Source organism: Odocoileus virginianus, chromosome 18 (assembly GCF_023699985.2).
Source record: "Odocoileus virginianus isolate 20LAN1187 ecotype Illinois chromosome 18, Ovbor_1.2, whole genome shotgun sequence".
Classification (NCBI taxonomy): domain Eukaryota; kingdom Metazoa; phylum Chordata; class Mammalia; order Artiodactyla; family Cervidae; genus Odocoileus; species Odocoileus virginianus.
Window position 1 is genome coordinate 2100337 of NC_069691.1, and position 23750 is coordinate 2124086.

Here is a 23750-nt window from a genome sequence, read left to right on the forward strand (position 1 = left end):
CTCTATCATATACCTAAGGTTAGTTCAACTAAGCTTGGTATATGATACCAAGAGAGTTGTTAAGTTAGTTGATGTTATTAGCTATGTTTTTCAAATACTAGGTCAATCAGTAAAGGTTTTCACTAATTTAAAATTATCTAAATTTTATGACTATTAGAGCACTTGCTACTGAGTCAGATTTTCAACTTATTAGCCTCCTCTGAAGTCAAATACAAAGTAATAAAAAGAAGAAATTAACTTTTATTCTAAAATCTGCCCTTTTCATATTACAAGCCCATTACACTAAAGATTTCTCTCTTATTTTCCAAATATCTTGTAGGAATGTTGAAGAGCAAAAATGCATTATTTTTTTTTTGCATTTGTTTTCCCTCTCAAATTGCATTTCCCTCTCAAAAGAAACTACTTTCCTATATAATGAACAACAAATCATCAGAGGAAGTTACTACTGATTTACTTCCTGTTAATTAAAAATCTCTGGCAACTTAATATAGTTATCACACATTTTTAGTTTTAAAACTAGGGTAGGGAGAATTAAAGAGAGACTACTACACAATGATAAAACAGGTGTAATTTGGTAATAGAGGCATATGGTCATATGGTCAGAAGTAAGGTTTTTCATTGGTAGAATCTAAATCCTTCCCAAATTACAACTAAAGAGAAAAGAAAAATAACATCCATATATAGACTTAATAGAAATGTGCTTGTATCTAAGAAAACTGGATACACAAGTACTAAAAAGCAAGGGCTGTAAATTCACTATGCCTAAAATCATTTTGAGGAAAAAACCCTGAATGTCAGGATGTATATACTTCATAATTATCTGGATCATCCAATCTTAAATAACCAAATCATAATAAAGTAATTTAGGTACCAAAAAACTTTGGCAATAAGCAAAGAAGTAGTACAAGGGTATAATATCTAAATACAGTATATCAACAATGTGAGAAAAATCAAGCAACTCATCTATAAAGAGTTACTGCTCTTATTTAAATATTGATCATTTTTAACGTGTGAAAACGAATTCAATGTCAAAGCTGAACCAGACTCCAAGCATTCCCATTCGAAGGTGAATTCATGTGAAAAAGTGCGTTACACACTTAAACAATGGGGCACAAAACCTACTGTCCCAGGTAATACCTAACAAAACAATGCTTCTATTTTAATTCTGGGTTATATTCCTTGCTTCTAATTGAAATCTGCATCTCCAATCAAACTGATAAGAACAATTTTCATCCAAAATTTTACTGAAATATTATATTTTAAATGAGGGATGTTATTCAATGAAAAATTTATCTTAATAGAATTTTTAAAGTCAAGGATTTTTAAAAAACCACCAATTGATAAGCAATTTAAAAAGTTAAGTATGCTCCTCTTTTCTGAACTCTTACAACTTTGCATTTTTACTTATTTATAACAGCATAAAGAATCAATTTCCAGGCTGCTTCCTTTAAAATCAAGGCTTGTTTACATCTGACAATTATCTTTATTATGTTCAGAATTCTTATGTTCTTTTTTTAATGGGTCAGTGTGTTTCCTATTTAGAAATTTTAGGGTTTTTTTAATTTTGAAGGTATGTTTTTCTCTTTTTTTTTTTTTTGAGTGTGTGTGCCTCCCAAACAATAATTACATATTCACAGCAAACTGAACCTATTTTTAGACATATGTGTAAGAACCAAAGCAAATTTCTAAAAATACAAAAGTATTATTTGATATAATAAAGAGAGCCTCATTTTAAAATTAAAGTACAACAGGAAAAGAAAAAATTTTAACAAGTTATTTAACTTCACCATCTTCCATGTCAATTTTCAAAGTGGTCTGTTTTTTAATCAAGGTCTACATATTTGAAAAGTTGACTACCTATTAAAATTCTCAATGAATTTAAAAGCACTACTATAAAACTTTTCTTTAGTCCATTCAGCCCCTTAACTAGTCAAACAATGAAACAAATATTACAAGACGAAGGCTGACAAAAAATCATAATGAACCTCTCAGATGAGAAACTAATTGGTGCTAAGTACACAATGGCTTACATTTAATCCTGTTAATAACCACACAGAAAAAGAAATCAAAGACTCACTTTTCAGCCATCTCTCTGGACCACTGGGCTAAAATAACAGCATGACTAAATCTGACATTGACCCCGTGGCCCTGCTAGGAGTTAAAAGAATTCCTTTGAGTCTTCTGAGGCCTGTTTTCAACTGCTCCAAAAGGGGTGGGCCAGTCATACACACTTGTTAGCCTTCTTTACAGTAACAGGTCAAATTAGAAATGGTCATATACACTGTAATATACACTAGCTCTTACTCAGATCTGAAGTCTGTACCTTACAACACCACCACAAAAAGAACAATGAAATAGTAACAGTTGGCTGATAGTGTCATAGATGGATAAAATTTAATAGAAACAGTGAAATGTATCCAAGCAATAACACTTAACTGGAAATAAATTTTTTAAACAAATAATCACAGTATGTCTAAATTAAGCAGACTGAAATTGAGACAAAGTACCAAGATGAACCACTAAATTTTAAAAAAGAAAAAAATAATTTATAAATTTTCTAACTTTATCACAACAGTCTTCAGCAGCCTACTGAATTAAAATATACCTGTTTTGTACATTTTTGTGACATGAATTCACAAATAACATCCAGTGTTAAAATGATACAAATCTGCCTAAAAGAAATTTACTCTTCCCCTTTCACACTTTTCAAAATAGTTTATGACTTCCAAAAAAGATATCGGCATCTCTAATTAGGGATTAAAAATAATCATGTATATGGATTTACCATATTTGAAAAGATTTATCTAGTGCTAAATTAATTTTCTTAGATGAAATAAGATCCCAGGCTTTATACCTATTTCACGATGTCTAATCACTTAAAATCTAAATAAACAACCACTAGCATATTTTACACATCTGCCTCAAGTTTTTGCAATTTAAAAAAAGCATGATTCTATCAATATTTAAAATTAAAACAAAATGTGTCTTGGTGTGTAATAATTTTTTTCTTAGTATTATAAGGATTTCTATATGCTGAAAACCAATAGATGTCCATATAGTACTAAGAAAAAAATTATTACACACCAAGATGTATTTTGTCTCAATGGCAAAATATAAAGGTTAATTTCATTAATTCAGCTTCTGGACTTTTATTAAAGACCTTTTATAATCTTAGCTTATCACATTAATAATATAAAATACTATAGTCAAAGAACTGTTACTTAATTGAACACAATAATTTAACTGAACGTTAAGGCATTTTTTATTAATCCTGTAAGCCTTAAATCAATTTAGGATAAAGACCAGAGTGAAAACTGCTAATACTTATCACAATCAAACTTTGTGAAATATGTAAAAGTTTAAGTGAACTATTAGAAAAAGAGAGTTTAAGCACTGTTTTGAAAATCTATAATGGGATATAAATCTCTACCTGTCAGCAGGCAATATTTTGGGAAGGAGGTTTTCTTCCCCCCACCCAGTTCTTGTTCTGGTCTCACTCCCTATCTTCTCCCATATATAGAATATTACTTTTCCGGAAACACCAACTATCAACTAGAACACTAAAACATTAAAACCTCAAACTCACCAAGCTATCGAGAACTGCAAAATATTTCACAGACCGCCTTTATTTAAAGCCCTAAGTCAGAATCCACTTTTCTAAACAGAAAACTGAACAGTTTCCACACTGCACAATGTAATTTTACCCTTATTGGCTTACCTTCTCAGCATTTTCTGGCCTAAAAAAAAAATATCAAGAATAAAAGTATTTCCATTATACTTTAGTAGTTACTATACATGTTCAGCCATTCAGTTTTAAAAGAATCTTCCACCCACTGCCAAAAGAAAAAAGAAAGAGGGAGAACAAAAAAGAAATCCTACAAAATGAGAGTTTCAAATAAAGACTGGAAAAGGCACCAGGCAATCATGACCTTTAAAAAAAAAAAAAAAAGTCGTCTGACGATTGTCTGTGAAGTTTTTTAATAGCATGAAAGCACTTCACCAGTTTGTTCTTTCCTTAATAAATTTCAAGTTCGGCTTTATAGTGCTCTCCTATGAAAGCCACACACAATAAATCTATGCATGAGCTTTAAGAACTAATAAACATTTGCTAGTAAAATGTGCTAACAGAAGAATTTTGTGTTATTTTAAAAACTGCATACTTTCACAACTGGATCACTTTTCATCTCACAGATTATACCCTGATTTGATGAAAACGCTAGAAACAAATACATTTTAGAGGTGATTTGTGTTTCTAGTAGATACGTATGTACATCAAGTAAAGACTAATTAGACTATCAGTAAACATTTTCTTCTTAGTTTGAAACTCACTGTACTTTAAAAGAAATTGCCTCTTGAGGAATCATTTGGTAGAAATCAAAATGCAAGATACAGTAACTAGAAAATAATAAAGAAAATAAAATTTCAATAATGCTCTTTTTTCCTGGTAATAGTAAATTCCGTAAATCAGTTTCATACTCTAGCTCTAAAATTCACAAAAAACTACAATTATCAGACACAAAGAAAACATGCCCTTACCCCAATTCCCAAAGTACTTAACAGAGAGCAAGAAAGAGAATTTCAGATACTTCACTGTCATGGTATATAATCAATTAAACAAACACACCTAAAATTATGCATATCAAAATTAATCCTTTTTATCAACATTAGAAAGTTTTCTTAGCCTATTAGTTAATTGTACATCATAATATTTTATGGCATATTAGGAAACTATTACAATTTTAAATGCTAAAAGGATCTTTTTATTATTGTATATTAACATAATAAATACAAAATCCAGTTAAATAATGCTGTGTGGTGGTACCTCACAAAACAAACGTAAAACAGAAGTAGCTTTGATCACATTAATTTGATTTTAAAGTCTTCATATATTAATGAAAAAGTATTTAGGGGAGATCTTAGGGCTAGAGGGCTCTACTTTTCCCTTACAATAGTAATGAACTATCCAATATTTGAATTGCCACAGCCAAGGATTTAAATTTCAGCAGCATAAACTTGTTTCATAAAACAAAATTCTTCATATTTGAAAAATAAGCATGTTTTGCAGGAATAAGCAAACTTTTATATCTGGTTAAATGTGGTCAAGTTAAAAATGTAAGTCCCTAGTCAAATGTATATTCATATGTCTATCTGAATATATCCACACATGGACAACAAATGCTAAAAAAAAATGCGTATCAGATTACAACTGATTCCCTGTGAATAACTTCTGAATACACAATAATATTTAAATTAAGAATTTATAACAATACTGTACACTGCTAATTAGTATTTCTAGGATTTACTTAGTTCAACTATAACATAACATTTTTATTCCAACAGTAGGGTGACTATGAAAAGAAAATTTCAGGATTAATAATTTTCTATCAATTTCATGCACAGAGCTAACGTATCTTTTGAGCTTCTCAATCTTTTTGAGCAAAAATTAAATTGCTACTGCCATTAAGAAAACAAAACCAAGAACAAAATTAGTTTTTCACTTCTAGTCCCCATGGATCTAAGTCCACACAATAATTCTTCCCAATCTCCAAAACACAACAAAACAATGCACAAATAGATGGGCTAAGGAAGAAAGATCAAAACAAAGAAACAAGTTTAAAAAAAAAAATCCTCTTTCCCTTTAGCAATCAACAAAACAACAAAAAAGAAAAAGTGGAAAAGTCACCGAGAATATATGACCATGTAAGCATGGGCACTCTTGCAGAAAACCAAGTCTGCAACCCAAAGCCATGGGAAATTTAAATTAGAGCAAACAGCCACAATAGGCAGGGAAATCTGTATAGATAAAAAGGGACTGCTAAGGTTGCAGGTATACGACTAAAAAGCTTTTGAGGTTTCCAAACAAACTTTATTAGTTTTATTAATTTAAAAAAATAATAACCACATCTACACTATACATAAAGAAAATTGAGTTTTACCCCTTAAATCAAAATATACATATGTATGGGATATAGCTAAAGGAAGAAAAAGGATCCCCACTGCTTAATATTGAGAATCAGCAAATCAGAAATGTGTTTTACAACTCTATCTCCTTCTATACTTAAATAATGTTAAAGCAGTTTAAAAATATAATGAAGGGAAGAAAAGTCAGAAAGGAGACCCTTCGCTGCTGATGTGGCACAATCACAGATGTACACAACTCCTCTTGGACTACCCATAAAGAATCATACACCAAAGATAGTTTAACTAACAAAAACTTGAAAATTAAGATGATCTGTGGTACAATCATTACATTTCATCTGCTAAATCAGGTAATAAAGGAAATTTCCCAAACTAGAGCATTTCAAACAGAAGAATAAAGCGACTTATACAACAACCAAAGCAGTCACGGTATTAAGAACCAATACAAATATTCCACAACTTAAGAACTGATGGATTTTTTTTTTTTTTTAACCAGTAACTCACCTATCTAGAACATTTAGGTTCAATATTATGAATGTTTTTAGGGGAAGTATTTCCTACACATAAAAGCCAGTCACACTAGATTCAAATAAGAATACACTTATAGAAATACTTAAGTTATATTTATTCTCCCACAAATTTATGTAATTTTTAAAGTCAACCAAAAGGTAGAGGAGATACAGGGTACTGAGTGTAGACCAAAATACTAATTATATGGGAGTGAGGTGATTTTTCAAAAGTGAAATTTTATTGAAGATTAAAATCCTCCTTAAAAGTGGAAAGTAATGCTATTTCTAAATAAAGCCACAGATAAAGTTCATTTTTTTTAAATATATCAGACTAACAATAAAAAATGGTTAGTACAATATAAGGAATTTCAAGATTAACATGGTTTCACACCTTTTCTTTATATAAAACCTTTTCTTCAGTTAAATTTGTGAATTTATATCTGGAATTCCTCTCACCTGACTTTTTTCAAAGCTTAATTTTTTAATTACTTTATAAACCTTATGGATCAATCATAACCAGCCTGTTTCCTACATCCTTAGAGTTTCTCATTAACTAAAAATACAGAAAGAGTATTGAAAAGCTTTCTAGAAATTAGGGCTTTCTTTCCCTACAGTAGGTAATTCAGGTGCTAGCTACAAAGCAAAATCAAAAGTGACCTACGCATTTCAAGGTACTGCCAACTGCTCTCAATCAGCAGCTCTAAACAGCTATTCTTTCATCTGAGATAATTATAAATTGACATATATTTAGGCAAAAGCAGAAGGAAAGAGTACAAATTATTTTCTCATTATAGAGTTATACTTTCTTCACTTAAAATGTATTTGCAAGAGATGGGGATAAAAGCAGATGGTCTCAAGTCCACTGTGTACTAATTTTCAAAAGAACAACAAAAGTTGAAATTCTAAGGTAAAACTGCCATGGAAATAAAAAGTACACACATCTACCAGACAAGATTCAATTTTAAATAATCCATTATTAGACTGCCCTTATATTTGAATCCAAACATTAATCACAAAAATAATTTTACCCCCTGAGTTTATATCTCTATCCAGATTACTGATATTAGATCAAGACTGAAAAACCAAAAAACAAGTCAAATCTATTCTTGTATATTTTAAGTACACCTATATAATTTAAAAAGAAAATGTGACCCTGCACATGCTTGATGCTCAATTAAAATATCCCTTTTTTATCAGCAGAATCAACAACAATCTGGCAAGTAACTCAAAATGCTAAAAACTTAACCATGAAAATACCTTTAATTTATAACAATGACCAAAAGACTTTAAAACTTTTGGTTAAAAAGCTTCCAATAAGTCAACATTTTTACTTCATTAAGTGTTAATAACCAAGAGGAAGTTAACAAGAGATTAGTAAATTAACCTGAAATTAAATACAAATTTAGTAAAGTCTTATAAACAAGATCTACTTAAGAGATATGAATTATCTGAGTAGCCTTCACTCTTACGAGGGGGAAAAAAAATAAACATTCTCCATTTCTGTACTTCTTTTGAAAAATGTTTGACAGTAATCATATGTGGTTCATATCAAATTTTACCTTATGACCATACTATCTATAAACTAAACTTATCTTCATAGATAAGTGATCTCTATAAGCAATAGATTAGTTTTAGAGCAAACAGCTATAAGAATTTTATACTTAAGCACTCTTTACCCAGACATCAGGATTCAACTTCATATGACAATTAGTTAAGAATGAAAATCTTGCCATCTAATTTTATGCTTCTGCATTCCAAAATAAACAAACAAAAAAAACACAGACCTGTAAATGATTAATATTTTATGGCAAGTAAACATGCTATTTTTTTTAAGTAATTCTCAACAAATTCAGTATGTCTTACATTAAAATCAAATCAGTTTCTATCATAAATGTCAAAAAAAAAAAAAAAGTAAAATTTCATTATCTCCCTAGGTACTTATCACTGTTGAAAAGCTACTGGAAGTGAATTTAGACTAAAAGTCACAGGTTGACTTTGGAAGAATGCATACCTAAGTTGCTGATCAACAATGAAATCACAGAAATTAGCCACATACATTCCAAAATGTTATTAAAATCCAACCTAAAGCTGCCTTAACATTTCTGGGATTTCAAATGAGATTTTCAGTCTGCTGAACAATGGCTATAAAAGGCTTTCAAACTTCACTCCATTCACAAGTAAAGTTGAAACTGAACATTTTTATTTCTTCTCTCCTTAGGACAACTTCACCATGGAACAGTGAATAACACAGTTTAAGTCATTATGCTAATGAGAAATTAAATAAAAAGATGCCCTCACAAAAGTTAAGTGTAAGGTGACATGCTACAACTAGACACACAGTTCAACAGCAGCTTTAGGAACTGTCGAGTGCAGGCTTACCAAAGCTGAAAACATCAGGGAGGGGGTTCTTTGGTGCGCTCAGTCACCAGAACTCTAACATGTGGCCATTCTTCAACTATGAGGCAGAAATTAAACTATACATCAATAAAAAGCATGTCAAACAGCAACCCACTCTCATGAACTATTAAGCCTAGAAACTATGATCTCTCTAGAAACTATGACTGACTGGTTAGCTGATGAACACAGAAAGGGGAGAGATACCAGCTTAAAAAATTGAGGAGTACTGAAAGTAAAGTTTATTTTCATTTCCAAACTAACAGAATGTGTTCCTTTTCCATGTTAAAAGATGGTAAAGAAGAACACAAGCTATGAGGAGCCGAAGTTATATTTCAACACGTGCTCCACTTTCAACAGCCCTGCACGAAACACACACTTTAAGCAGCTGGTCATGTCCTTTGACTAACCTATAGCATCTGGTCCATCTGAGAAAATTTTTCTATCTGCCGTTAAATTGCATAAAATACCCAATTTTTAAAAGGAAAAGACACACAAGCAAGAAACAAAAAAATACTGGAACAAAATAATAACCAAGAAATCTTCCAACAGCACACGCAGAATTGAGGCAGCCTCTAAAAGGGTATGTTACTAAAATACTTAATCATACTGAGCCACGTGGTAAACCATTCATTAAACATGGACAGCATCAATACAGTTTTAGGGCTCTCAGCTTTGTTCTTCCTCCTGGTATTTCACCTGAACATTAAATCCGATCCATTCTTCAAGACTGAGTTCAAAGGGTCACTTTTCAATTCAGTCTTGTACTTAGCCTATCTTTTAAAAAAGTCTCCAGAGTTCATCTGGAAATGGCTGTGTATTTTTGGGGCATCTCTTGTACTGCAGCAACGTGTTTAACTTTGGAAATACAGTGAACTCCCCATACTGTCATGCGGTTTAAGGCTTCTAAAGGCAGCGACTACAGAGCAATTCTTGAATCCCAAGAACTTAACAGGATAGTGCCTGTACACTGTAAACATTCAATAAGTAATAACTGGATTCATTTTAAGACTTCAGATTTAGGTTTTAACTAATAGATAATAAAATGTCACCAAATTAAAAAAATTTATTAAAATAAAGTGCTATACTAGAGACATGTTGTTCAAAAGCAATTTGGGTTCACAAAAAAATCTGAGAACTTTTAATTTAAAAAAACAAAGTGGAAGCTAAATGCCCACACTTGCTATGGTAATAGTGAAGTTATCTTGTTGTTACATGAGCTTTATCAAAATATTTTCCTACTACATGGTTAGTCTGTCTATTGTTGCATTTTAGCTTACAACCTTAATGAAGTAAAATTTATTATTTTAGCAATAAAGGAATTCCATTACCCGAAGTCACAGTTAGTCAACTGTGGAGCTGTAACAGACCTAGTAACCTTCACCAACTGAGAGCCTATGTCCATTACCTCATTTCAGAAGTAAACCTTAAACTAAGACTTGAGGGATGAATAGCTATCAACCAGGCAAGGTAGAAACTGATCCAGGCATATATAAAGACCCAGATCAAATAAAATGTGACATATTTGAAAAACTGAAATTCAAGTAGGTAAACCCCTAGACTCATATTTTAATTACTTATCAAGTCTTAGTTGAGTGCCTAATAAATGCCAACAATTGCCTCTAGATAAGTTCTTCAACTTCTGTAATTATATCCTCAACTTTTATGTGTGTATTTTTTAAGGGTAAAAGGAACTTAACACAAAAAGTTAAAAGACTTGCTGCACTAAGTCATTAAAAGCCATAATTTTACTTCAATTTCAAAAGTCATGACTTTTTACTAAAGCCATAACTTCACTTCAACCTCATGTAGTACTATGTAAAGAACACTATGCATACACTACTCTATGTAACTGAATTCACCCACGATGTGCTGCGTATACACTATGCGCCAAATGTTGATGAACTGAAGAGTGATGTGCCAAACTGTACATACTGAAGTTCTACATCAATGTAAAATTCTATACCATAACAATCACATACACTAGGAACTAAATAGGTTTATTCAACTTTTAAAAACGCTATACTCTTCTTTAAAAGATATCTTCTTTTTAAATTCTGAACCTAGTTAAAATTTTCACTAAACCTAATTTTTCAAAATTATTAAATGAGAAAGAAACAGTAAAAATGTAAAGCATGCTTCTGAAAGTGGACTTAGACTATCATACATTTAAAATACATTTAAAAACTGTAACAAGTATATATTATTCACCAATTATTTAAAGTTACTACTCACTCACTTCCAAAAAGTATTCATTATATGCCTATGTGTCCAGCTCAGATCAGTGTAGAAGATACAAAAATAGCCCACAGTCCTAGCCTAGAAATGAAAAATATCTTTAGATACTATTATGGACTGATCGTCAGAATATACTGTTAAGAGAATAAAAGCAAGGTAAACCAAAGTGTGGATCATATGCTACCGTTTATTTATATAAGGGGTAGGGAGGATATGAAGATATTTGAATATTTGCTTATATTTTTTTTAATGTAAAGACAAATCATCAATTTCCTCTTAACAAGTACCCCTAAGCAGAAGAGTGGGAACAGGATGAAGAATGGACAGAAAGCAGACTTCTCTGAATTTTTACCTAGTCTTGTTGATTTGAATTTAGAACCTTATATTATTGTACATAATTATCCAACAAATTGAATTTTTAAAAGGTAATACTGAAAAATAACGTATGAAAAGCAAAATGAAACAAACGAACCTATCTATATGTCGAGCTGCTGGCACAGTCACAGGGACACACCTGACTTTAAACTGGTAGATGACTACTGATTCACAGGAAATCAGGGGACAGTGGAGCAGGTTAACACTGTCACAACATTCAGACTCAGGAAATTCTAGGAGATAAACCACCCAGTCAGCACAACAACGAAGTTACAAGGAAGGGAAAAAAACACACAGAAGAAAGAGACAAAGGATGAACCTACAGATTCAAGGAAACAAGGCATCACCCAATTGTAATAAACAGATCTGATTCAAATATACCACAGGGAAAAAAACTAAGAGTCCATCAGGGAAATCTGAAGGCTGAATGGTTATTTAATGATAAAAGAATTATTGGTAATTTGTTTATGTCTGATAATAATGACTGTTTCTTAAAAAGAGTAATTTTCTTTCAGAAATACAAATTAAAATTTATATATGGATGGATATGCACATAAATGAATGACATAATGACTGTGATTTGCTTCAAAGTAATATAGGGACATGGAAATATATATGAAAAAAAATTGGTCATAAGTTGATAACTGTTGAAGCTGGTTTATGGAACACTGAAGCTATTACAACATTCTATTTCTGTATACCTTAAAATTTCTATAGTTAAAAAAAAATAATTTAACAACCACTCCTAGAGCTAATAAAGTCCCTTTCCTGTGAAGGAAAATAAGTTGGTGACTATTCATGTGTAACTCCTATAGCACTTATTACCATCATTCAGCTGTCTTATACAATAATCCTTCCCAAAATAGAGATTCCCCTCACAAATTAAAAAACATGCTTATTTCCTTTGGTGCATCTTTTCTCAAACCAAGAAACCTGTCTTTCTAGTAAAGGCGTAAATCACAGGCTACTCCCATTGGGAATAATAAATGAAAGTAAAGGGTGAGAATTTTAAAAGGAAGACAAATGACAGAGCAGGTATCGTTTACATAAAGAAAACCTAGGAAAGAGTAATGAAAGTAAAGGAAGTGAAGTTTACTTCTGGGCCTTAGAAATAAACTCCTGTACCCCTCAGTAGAAACAGCTGTCAGCCATAGGGAACACGCACTGAAGGCCTTGTCTTGGCATGGGTTTATTATAAGCAGAGACCATCATGAGGCTGCGCGGACAGAGGAAGGCTAGCCTGAGCACACGACCTCAGCGCTACATCCTCAAGGGCTCCTGGGACCCAAGGAAGCTAATCAACAACTTCAAATCAGAAAAGCATTAAACATTTAGAGGGAGAATAAAAAGGGAAGCAAATGTCTCCTGGTTGTATATTACTTGCCTTATTATGTATTCTAATTGTGTCTTAAAGCAAAACAAACATTTACACACCTCAATGAAACTAAGTAATGGGAAAGAGCCTCAGGTTTCCACAGAGCAAGAGCAGTGCTGCACTGGTTACTATAAATTTAGCAATAGTTAACGAAAAATATGGGTTATCAGACCTTCATGTACTACCTCAAATTCACCAATCTTACTTTTTAAAAGTTTTTCAAGTTTTCAACCATATCTATCCCCAGGATTTGGAAAGACTTAACTCCTATGCTTAAGAAGAGACTTCTGTGAATAACCTAAGCTTATTATATTTTGTTTCTTCATTGAAACACCAACAGCACTCAATCAATATTTGAACAATTAATGGAAAACAAAGTAATATATATGGCAAAAAATTATTCTAAATATTACAAGAAGGCTTCTGAGGCAAAGACTTATCCTCAAGGAGTTGTTAATCTCTTCTATCATATTGATATTTCAAATATGCCAGTTTGGGGAGTTTGGGGAAGATGGGGAATAGTACACAACATTACTCTTGTTGTTTAACAATCATCATCATTTCAAAAGCATGCCAGAATTTCCAAAAACTTTCAACAATATAAAAAAATATTTTCTCTATTTTCTCTATTTTTGAATGGGCTAATAATGAAAGGAAAGCACATTCAAAAAGGCGTCAGTACTGAATACATTGCCTGTTAACTGGAAAAACTGGATTATAGCATTTGTAGATCAAGGAAATAAAATAGGGGATATATAAATATTTTATTAAGAATCTATATAAGAGTGAAACAAATTAATTTATAGACTTGCAGAATTTGTTTCCATTTGATTAGAACAAAAAAAAAAAAAACAAATCCCAGGAACAAAGGGTAGGGGTAAATTTCAATAACAGATGGTAGGAACATAGACTGAATGTCTGGAATCAAGAATTACTTGGAATTACTTAGGTCTTCAATCAAATATTTTTACCAAAGTTGCAGAAAAAAGTGACATAAATTTATATACTACACATACATTAAGAATGGATACCTCTAAGATGAATCAATTTCTTTAAAAACTGTAAATGGATGAAAACATAAGGAAAATCTTATTTGAAAAAAACCATTCTAGAAAATCATAAGCCAATGTAAGCAATAACTATAAAAAACTAAGACTAGGAAACAAAAGCTAAGAAATAATAAAGAGCCTGTCAGTAAATCAAACAGAAATGTGCAACATGACAAGTCACTGTAAAAACCACTGCAGTTAACTGGAACCCTCATATATTACTGGTGAGGACATATAGTGGTGCAGCCACTGTGGAAAAGTTTGGCAGTTCCTCAAAAACTGAAACATGGAAACATCAGCAATTCTATTCCTAGTTTATACCCATAAGAATACCCAAAACAAGTATTCAAGTAAATACTTGTACATGAATGTTCACAGTGGCACTACCCACTACAGCCAACAAGGAGAAACACAAATGTCCATCAACAGATAAATGGATAAACAAAATGTAGGTATATACATACAATGGAATATTATTTGGCTTTAAAAGAGGAATGAAGTATTGACACATACTACAATATGCATAAGCCTCCAAAACATTATGCTAAGTGAAAGATGCCAGACATAAAAGGTCACATACTGGATGATTCTATTTACATGAAATATCCATAACAGGTAAATCCACAGAGACAGAAAGCAGGTTTGTGCTTATCAGGGTCTGAGGCAGGAGGCTATAAGGTGTGACTGTTCAATGGGTGCTGGGTTTCCTTTGGATGTGGTGACAACATTTGGGGGTTTCCCTTGGATGTGGTAAAAATGTTTTGGAACTAGATAGAGGTAATGGTTCTACAACACTGTGAATGTACTAAATGCCTCCAAATTGAACCTTTAAAATGGTTAATCTTATGCTAATTTCACCTCAATAAAAATAAACAAATGCAATACAAATAGCCCCTCTCCAAAATACAGTTAAAGACAGACATGCTTCTTATTGTCTACCTACAACAAAAAATACTAAAATTGTTTTCCAGAGATGTCTCTACATATCTAATTACCAACTTCTTTCCTAAAAGCCAAACCTGACAAATCCATAATTCCCTTTCCTCTAGAATCCTCGTCTCCCTGTGGTTCAGCTGCTCTTAACCCCGTCCCCACCACCCATACCAATCCCCGTCATTCTGCCCTGAGAAATTCTAGTCCCAGCACGAAACACCACCCAGTTACCCTGCTCCTCGTTCCGTGGAAAGACCAACTCCCTTTCCAATTTTTCAAACTTTTCAGTATGTAAACATGACATAACAATAAGATACCCAAATGGAAATATTCAGCGTGGTGGACACAGAGAACTTGAATTCAAGAAAAGTGGCAGATCATCATGAACACATTAGTATTTGATGAAACTAGCTGTCACCTTAGGGGAAAGCAATTTAGAGAAAGGATAGGCTAAATAAATGCTTGTTCTGATGTTCTGCAAAGTTGTACCTAACCCTGGATCATTCCCTAGATATTACTGGGAAAAGTTATGAAATCCTTCAAAATGAGTTCATTACAAGCTCATATTGTTTTAATTTTGATTGACTACTACTTCTAAGCAATCCTTTTATTCTCTTACTGTTGAATTGTTAGTGCAGTGACTTCCAACCTATGGGCTTTAGACTCCTGGGGAGCTGTAGAATTAGTTATCACAACAGGTAGCCAGAAGCATGCATTATATAAGGCCATATATGTGGGAAACGGGCCTTACGTACTATTTTTCAAATGTGGAGACAACGTCGTGGTTAATAAAATACAAAGTCATCTATGAGTGTACTGAATAGCTTTTTGCTAATAAGCATTTTCTCAATTAACAAGTATTAAAAATATAACTATAGTCATATGGGGGGGGTCAACAAATTTGTTCTGAAGTTAATGAAGTTGTCATCTTCAAAATATTGGGATCCACTGCCTGAGAGTACTCCCCATAGCACCTAAACATCCTTCCCACACTCTAAGCCTCTAAGTACCCCGACCCACTTCCACTTTCCCAAGAAAATCAAATACATTTTCATATATTCCCTCATTTATCTCAATCCATCTGAATTTACTCTTTCTTCTCCACTTCTATGAATATTTGATAATTTCGCAATTAAATAGCTTTCCAAGACTAATTCAGACATATATACCTGATCCCTTCTCTGACTTACCTCCCCTATTCCAATCCAACAAATAGGTTTAACCTCTCCTTCTTCAAAAGATTTCCCCTTCTACCTAAAAACATTATCAAACCTCTCTTTTTCTGATAAAACTTTACCTGATTCTGCTCTATGTTCTACCTACTAGTCTCTCTCTTCTTCCTTTTGCTATCAAATTCTCAAAGTTGGCCTCTTAAGCCTGAGCTTGACACCTGTTTTCTAAGATTCTGTTGAAATAGCCATCTCATTTCTTCAGGTATCATGGCTGCTCTCTTAAACAAGGGCAAAGTAGTTAGGAAGTAGCTTTCCTATGGATTGGAAACCTAAAATATTTCCCATCTGGCTCTTTGGGAATAAAAAAAAAAGTCTGTTAATCTCTGGGGCTTCAAAGCATCCGTTATATTCAATACCATCATCTTCCTCTGAGAACGAGTGCGTGCTATTAAAGGTTTTGGAGCAGCAATACACTTAGTACTTTAATACTGAGCAAATGGCATTTGAAGACCACCAATTTAATAGTGTACCGAGAGGACGTAAAAGATCATTTAAGAAAACAGTGCAAGAGACTACGCATTACACATAAGGGGAGAAAAATGAAAGGGACTTTTTCACAGGATAAGCATCAATACTAGCTTACTACATGTGACAGAGGAAACAAAACTAACACCAAACTTCAATTCTCCATGATGTGGCTCTCAGAATCTACATTCTCTTCCACAGTCTACTGTAGACTTACAGCTCTTCATAGTTTCCTACATTACTGATTGTAGAGTTCCTAAAAATCTTAATACTAATTCAGTGTCTTCTATGTGCCAGGCATTCCACATGCTTGCTATACGCCTATCTCCTGAGAAAGCAAATCATTTAGGAAGAGGCAGAACCGACAGGGCTGGCCAATGAGGGCATAGGGCCAATGGCAGAGGTGGATGGAGTACTCACCTGTGGTACCAAGCAGAGAGAGAGAGGAACTAAGACTGCACGTCCAGAACTGGCTCTAGCCAAACAGGAAGAAACAGTTATGAATTTGCTTACAGCAGAAGCAGAGTGTCTTTGACATCCTGACATACTCTTTCTGATGTTCAGACAGACCACCATTAAAGTAGCCATTGGTAAGCAAGTCTCATGAGAAACAAGCCAAAAACAAGACAAAAAGGTGTGGAATTAAACGGAACAGACTCGAATGGTCTTTTGTCTAGGAAAATCAGTCTTCCTTATTAAAGATGATACTACTTTTCAAACGCCCAGTATGATACTAACCTTCATTAACAGACTTTTCACATCCCACAAGATTGAGAAGGATGTCGTCATCTTTATCATCGACTTCACATCCCAGCAGCATCCAGCTTTCCACATCGTCACCTTCTGAAATGGCGCTCTCTTCCTCGTCACTTGAACTGACTTCTATAATCATGACCTCCTGGACTGGACCTGATCTCTCTCCAGGTTCAGACTTCTCAATATCCCTCTTGCACTTCTTATCTGCTAAATCATTAGAATGAACAGAAGCAGGAGAACCTTGGGTCTTCTCTTTTGCATGGACTCTAAAATTCTTTCTTTCACATCTATAAATACTATCTTCATCAGACAGTGTGATGACCTCTGACCCATCTGACAGCTGGATGACCTCACTATCTGAAAGGACAATTAAATTCCTTTGATTCGGTTTACTACCGAATGACTCAGAATCCCCAGAGTTCCTCTCTGCATGTTCTTCCTCCCTGATGACATCATCAAGATCTTGGGCATAGTGAACTCGGCTGTACAGCTGAAACTCCACCTCACTGTCAACACTCAGCTCACTGGACGATTCTTCACGGTAAAGCTCGTCTTCATACGCCTCTACGGTCTCATAGCCACCGAACATCGTGGAAAGCCAGTAACCCTTGATGCTGCAAAAAAGAAAGTCACACAAAGAATGTATTTTAACAGAGCAGATCATGCCTGTTTAGTGCGTAACGATACACCTCTGAGATTTAACTTTGGTGAAAGTCATCAGTTTTCTCAATGACATATTAAAAACGATTTTTCTTTTAGGGTAGGACCATTTTTCAAAGCTTTCGAAATTCTGTTATGACCCACTGTAATAATGCCCATCCCTCCCAAATGAAAATTACTACTGACAACTGAGTTAAATTACATAATATTAATGGAAATGTTGTATTTCACAAGTATGTTAGAAAGTAAAAACAGGCTGAGATCCACTGTTTCAGACACCCATCATTTTTTTTCCAAAATGCTAAAAATCACAAAAATATTTTAGGTCATTCTCACTACTATTCCATCCATTCATCATCTTTTCCCTGGTTCTGTATCCATCTTTTCAGGTATACATTCTCACACAGGAATATTACTTCAATTATAACTGAAATCTACAAAGGACATAATTATTTTATTTACTGCCTTGGTGTGTATTTTTATTCTCAATTAAAAAATTAATCCTATGACTTCTGATCTTTGACCAAAAGAATACATAAAAATATCTAATAGGGAGTTCCCTGGCAATCCACTGGTTAGAATTTAGCTCTTTCACTACTGTAGGCTCAGGTTCAATCCCTGGTGGGGGAACTAAGACCCCCTACAAGCCACATAGTGCAGCTAAAAATAAAAATTTTAAAAATATGATAAACCTAGTTTGTCTCTGTGCTACCTATAAAGATATGCATGAAATATAAACTAACCAAAGACCTAAAATTGAGGTAAAACTCAGCTTTAAGTATGTTAAATTCTGCTCATCTCTCAATTCAGTTTAAATATTATTAACACTTCCTCAGAGAAGCTTTCCTTGACCCACCAGGCTAAATTGCCTCACCTTTAAAGGTTTCCACATCATTTCAAAACATTCACATTTCTAATTACTGCTACTGCTAAGTCACTTCAGTCGTGTCTGACTCTGTGCGACCCCATCCCCGGGATTCTCCAGGCAAGAACACTGGAGTGGGGTGCCATTTCCTTCTCCAATGCACTAAAGTGAAAAGAGAAAGTGAAGTCGCTCAGTCATGTCTGACTCTTTGTGACCCCATGGACTGCAGCCTACCAGGCTCCTCCGTCCATGGGATTTTCCTGGCAAGAGTACTGGCATGGGGTGCCTTCGCCTTCTCCGTTTCTAATTACTAATAAAATAAAATAAAAACAGAATGACCACACTAATTACTAATACAAGGTAAATTTCCCACGAGCACAGAGCACATCCCCAGGAGGGCACGAAATACATGCATTTTATTAAATAATGGACCCCCAAAGCCACACAGGCTAACTGGCATTTATCAAGGTTTCTATCAAGGGCTGTTGATGAATGAATGAATGCATGAATTCTATCATCAGGAATCTGTCTTAAAGCTCTAGTAAGTCCAGCATGTGCCTGATGCTGGTGCTCACTCGCTCAGGCAAGTCTGACTCTCCGCAGCCCCATGGGCTGTAGCCCGCCAGGCTCCTGTCCACAGGATTTTCCAGGCAAGTATACTGGAGTGGGTTGCCATGCCCTCCTGCAGGGGACCTTCCCAACCCAGGGATCAAACCTGTGCCTCCTACACTGGCAGGCAGATTGTTTGCCACCGAGTCACCTGGGAAGCCCTTAATATGTGTCTAAAGTATGAACATTATGGTGAGATGAATTTTGTAGTTGTTTCCAACTATCCCAAAGATTCTCATATTATCAACCAAAAATCTACACAGACGTTTCGATTAGGTACTAATGGAACACTGATCAAAATCAAAGTGCTGGAAAAAAAAACCCTTTTTGTTAAAAAATCATGGACAGTCTAGAGAACAATTAACAATGATAATTTATTCTTTCTACTCTGCTTTTAGCTATAAAGTATTGAGAAAGACTAGTTGTTTTCTTAGCTCTCTGCCCAAAATGTCAGGGTACTTTTGGTGATACAACCTGCTGATTCCAGGAGTCAAATGAACAAGAGGCAAAAATGTACTACACCCATGCTGGGGTTTCTTGTTTTACAGAAACAAACTTTTGCTGTACACCTTAAACCTTTACAATGTTGTGTGTCAATTATATCTCAGTAAAGCTGGGGGGTCGGGGGGCGATGATCAAAAGATCTGAGTCAACAACACTATACAGCATATCTGAAGTCTAACCAGAGTGTAAATCTTACACATTCTAATCACACACAAAAAAGGCAAATATGTTAGGTGATGGATGTGTTTGTTAACTAACCTTAACGCAGTAATCATTTCACAATATATACATACATCAAATCACTATGTTGTACACTTTAAACATACACGATGTTATTTGTCAATTTATCTCAGTAAAGTTGGGGGGAACCCAACTCTTAACGTCCTTTTTTTTTCCTTCTAAAAGGTACAATATATCTGTTCCCTCCTTGCACTGTCCTTCAGGTTGCTACGCTGTTGTCATACAAGTTGAATGTGGCTGCCTGAATGATAATGCTCATAGCATTTATCAGTTTATATTGAAATGTTAGCCTCAGAGGAATTCAAATAAAAGATGAATCCTTTCCTTTTTATTTAATAGGTAAATTAATTCTAAAAGAAGTCAAAGGAATTATGCTTCCTTCAAAATCCTCACTGGATCCATCCTGAGGATCCAGTGTGGACTTAAGATAAAACATAATTCCAGTGCAGCACAGAAAAAATTAAAGAGCTAAATTACAGAGTTACAAATTTGTACTACTCTGGAGCCATCCCAAAGGAAAGGGATTAAGAATAGAGCCATAGGCACACCTGTGAATGTATGCCAAAAATAAACTACAGAAATAAAATAAAAACAGACTTTCTTGGGTCTAAGGGTTTATCTCTTTCCCTGAAATGTAGAAAAATGAATTTAACAATTTAGCCCCTATGGCCTTTAAGAGGATTTTGTGCCTTCTGTACTGAAAACTGTGCTCAGCATAACCTACTCTTCTATTTATGTAGCTTATATTTGCCAGAGTAAAGATTTGCCTGAGGCTGTGTTGGTTTATGTTACTACCTTAATTACACTCAAATGCATTAATTTTCTTTTTTTATGTATACTCAGAGGACAAATATGAAAAAATATACACGTCTCTAACTGTTTTAATTTAGAAGGACTTCTCGGCTTTTTGATTATTGTACACAATTCTCAAGCACACTTAACTAGATAAAAAAGTCCCTATGAGAGTCACAAAATTTTAAATCTGGAAGAGACCTTTCAGAGTATCTCATACAATCTTCTCAATTTATATATAAGGAAACTTAGGTCCAAAGAAATAAAGAGGCCTATCCAAAGTTATTTACCTGGTTAAGAAACATATTTCCCTGATTCTCAACCAAATGTTCACTAACATTAAAAAATGAACAACTTCAAATAAAGATTAAAAAAAAAATTCCTTCAAAGCTATATATGCATTGGTTTTAACATCTAAATTTATCTCACAAATATCCACTTTATTTCCCAGTAGAGTTTAAAAACTATGGAAGAGGCATTTTAACTGGAAAGAAAAGCATACATTATCAGTTTACTATCCAAGAACATCCCAAGTTGGTATTCAAAGACAATAAATAGCAATGCCACAACCAAAAAAGATGGCTCTTACATAAGAGAATAACTGCAAAGCCTCTCACCATTCAAAAGTAGGAGCAGTATTCATTCACTGAAATTTTTTAAACTAGACAACTTAAAGCTTATTTAAGCTTTCAGATTTTACTATACGATCTTTAAAACCAACATTTCTACTCTTACAGTCTACTAAATGGTCACTTCAGTCTTGTGCTATTTCTTTTCAAAGAACTTTTAGCCTATGTTTCTTTTGGATGAGACAGTTATCCATCTCAAGGAAATTTAAATGAAATTCACATCTTGATTTTAAGCCTAGCTTTCATTAGAACATGAGTAATAGTTTAATTTCAACTTAAAATTTCTGACTTACTCTTGGTGAGCTATCCTGATAGTGACAGATTTGAAACACTACTGATGTTTGTGTTAAATTTTCTGTCCACTCTTCAAATAAGACTTTCATTAGGAAGTAAATCAAACTGGGATAGAGAATCCTAATGTGGGAAACAATGGTCACAAAAAAATCAGAATACAAGATGTTGGTAGGAGAAAATAATGCTTAATTTATTCAGACAAGTCCAGCTGTTCCTGCCATAAAGTCTTTATAGGATAACTAATTTTATCACAACACTTCCTTCACCCTCAGCCTTTTTCCTTTTGCCACACAGGATCTTAATCTTTGAAGCTATTTTACAACCCTCACTTCCATGTCTTCCTTGGTTAATTCCCCACTCTCAGATTCTCTTGAAAGCAGCCATAGTGAACTGTCCTAAAAGCACAATACTGTCTGAAATATACACAGCCTAAATACTCAAAACACAAAGAGTTTTGGAAGAGACCTGAAAGTCATTAAATTGAACGCTCTCATTTTATACATAGAGAAACAGGCTCTGAGAAGCTTATATATTCACTGAGCCTAAAAGATCTCCTAATTCAATCCTGTAATCGGAAACAAAGGTAAATACACGCTAGAAAAGATTTCTAAGAATTTTAGAGTCGCCAGCGCCGAGTTGGTGGTGGAGCCGCCCCTGGAACTCAGGCCTACTGCCTCTCACTCAGCCAGTTTTCCCACAACACCTGCAGCTCCTAAAGTTTAAGTTAACTGTCGGCTCCCAGGATGTGAAAGATAAAAGGAAGGCATCAGCGAACACAGCGCAGGTCTCCTCGTTTCACATGCGGGAAGGGGCCCAATCCTTGAAATTTTTCTGTCCCAACAGCTGCAGCTGCTGCTTCTGACAGCTGAGGTTGGAGTTGGTCCAAGACTGTTCAGTTCTCAAAAGCCGACCTCTCTTCGCGTTTAACTGACAGACCGGCTTCCCTAAAAGAGGAATCTCTGGGGGTGGTGGAGGTAAAGTAGGCAGAAACGCCACTCCCCACCAAGGCCATGGGCGCTCAGCCATTTCTGAACCACGGCCTCAGGCCTCGGAGCGTCAGAGAGAAGCGGACACCACAGCGGGTCCGCGGAGTCGCGTGGGGCAGAGCTCGACTGAGAGGCCACGAGACGAGCCCCGCTACGAGTGAGGGAAAAACGGGGACACGGAGGCCGGCGAAGAGACACGCGCTAGTTCCACAGCCTAGCGGGGAGGCGGAGGGCGGGCAGGGGGTACCCCGGCCTTGGACACCTTGGGGTCCGTCACACATACTCACTGCCGCGGCTGCGACCAGGAAGCACCAACCAGGAACCAAAACGCGTAGAGGGACGGGGAGGGGCGAAGACAAATGAGGTAAGGAAACGGCGTCCGCGCGGACCCACGAGGACGGAAGGCACTTCCGGTGAAAACAGAGCTCCTGGAAGTCGTCTGCTGTCCCCGCCCACTCCTCGCCTCCAGTAGACTTGCGTAGCCACTATTAACCCTTTGCCTTCCCCGCATAGAGTCTTATTTGTTTGCCTTTCTTGCTCTGCTTCTCCTTCTCCACGGCTTCTTTCACAAATTTCTAGGCTGAATCTGTGTGAAGGAATAGCATGTTTGAATGACCTGCACAGGTGATATGCTACTTACCGAGCCAAACCGAGGAGAGTTAGCACGTTCCGTGCTGGAGATAAACACTACATCTCCCATGATGCTCCAGGGCGAGGTTTAGCCCAGGCTCCGCCTTCTCCCAGATCTCGGGGGACACCCTCCTTGTGCCACGTGGCGCGGGAGCGGAGCAGAGAGCTGGGTACTGGACGAGGGCTGGTACAGCGGGAGGCTTGACTGACCGATCCGGGGAACCCCAGCGAGGGAAAAGCCTCTTTGAGAGCGCCTGGCTTCTAGATCCTTCTCTCTTGAGCTAAGTGATCTTAGG

General features: G+C 35.1%; 1 protein-coding gene across 1 annotated transcript in view; it reads right to left on the bottom strand.

Moving 5' to 3' along the window:
* Positions 1-23232, bottom strand: part of ZCCHC7 (zinc finger CCHC-type containing 7) — a 237757-nt gene extending 214525 nt beyond the window's left edge. The window contains exons 1-2 of the mRNA XM_020884816.2: positions 23112-23232; positions 17228-17859 (exon numbers count right to left, since the gene is read on the bottom strand). Of these exons, the coding sequence (XP_020740475.2) occupies positions 17228-17834 (607 nt within the window). The 5' untranslated portion in view covers positions 17835-17859; positions 23112-23232. The remainder of the gene's footprint in view (positions 1-17227; positions 17860-23111) is intronic.
* Positions 23233-23750: the final 518 nt, after the last annotated feature.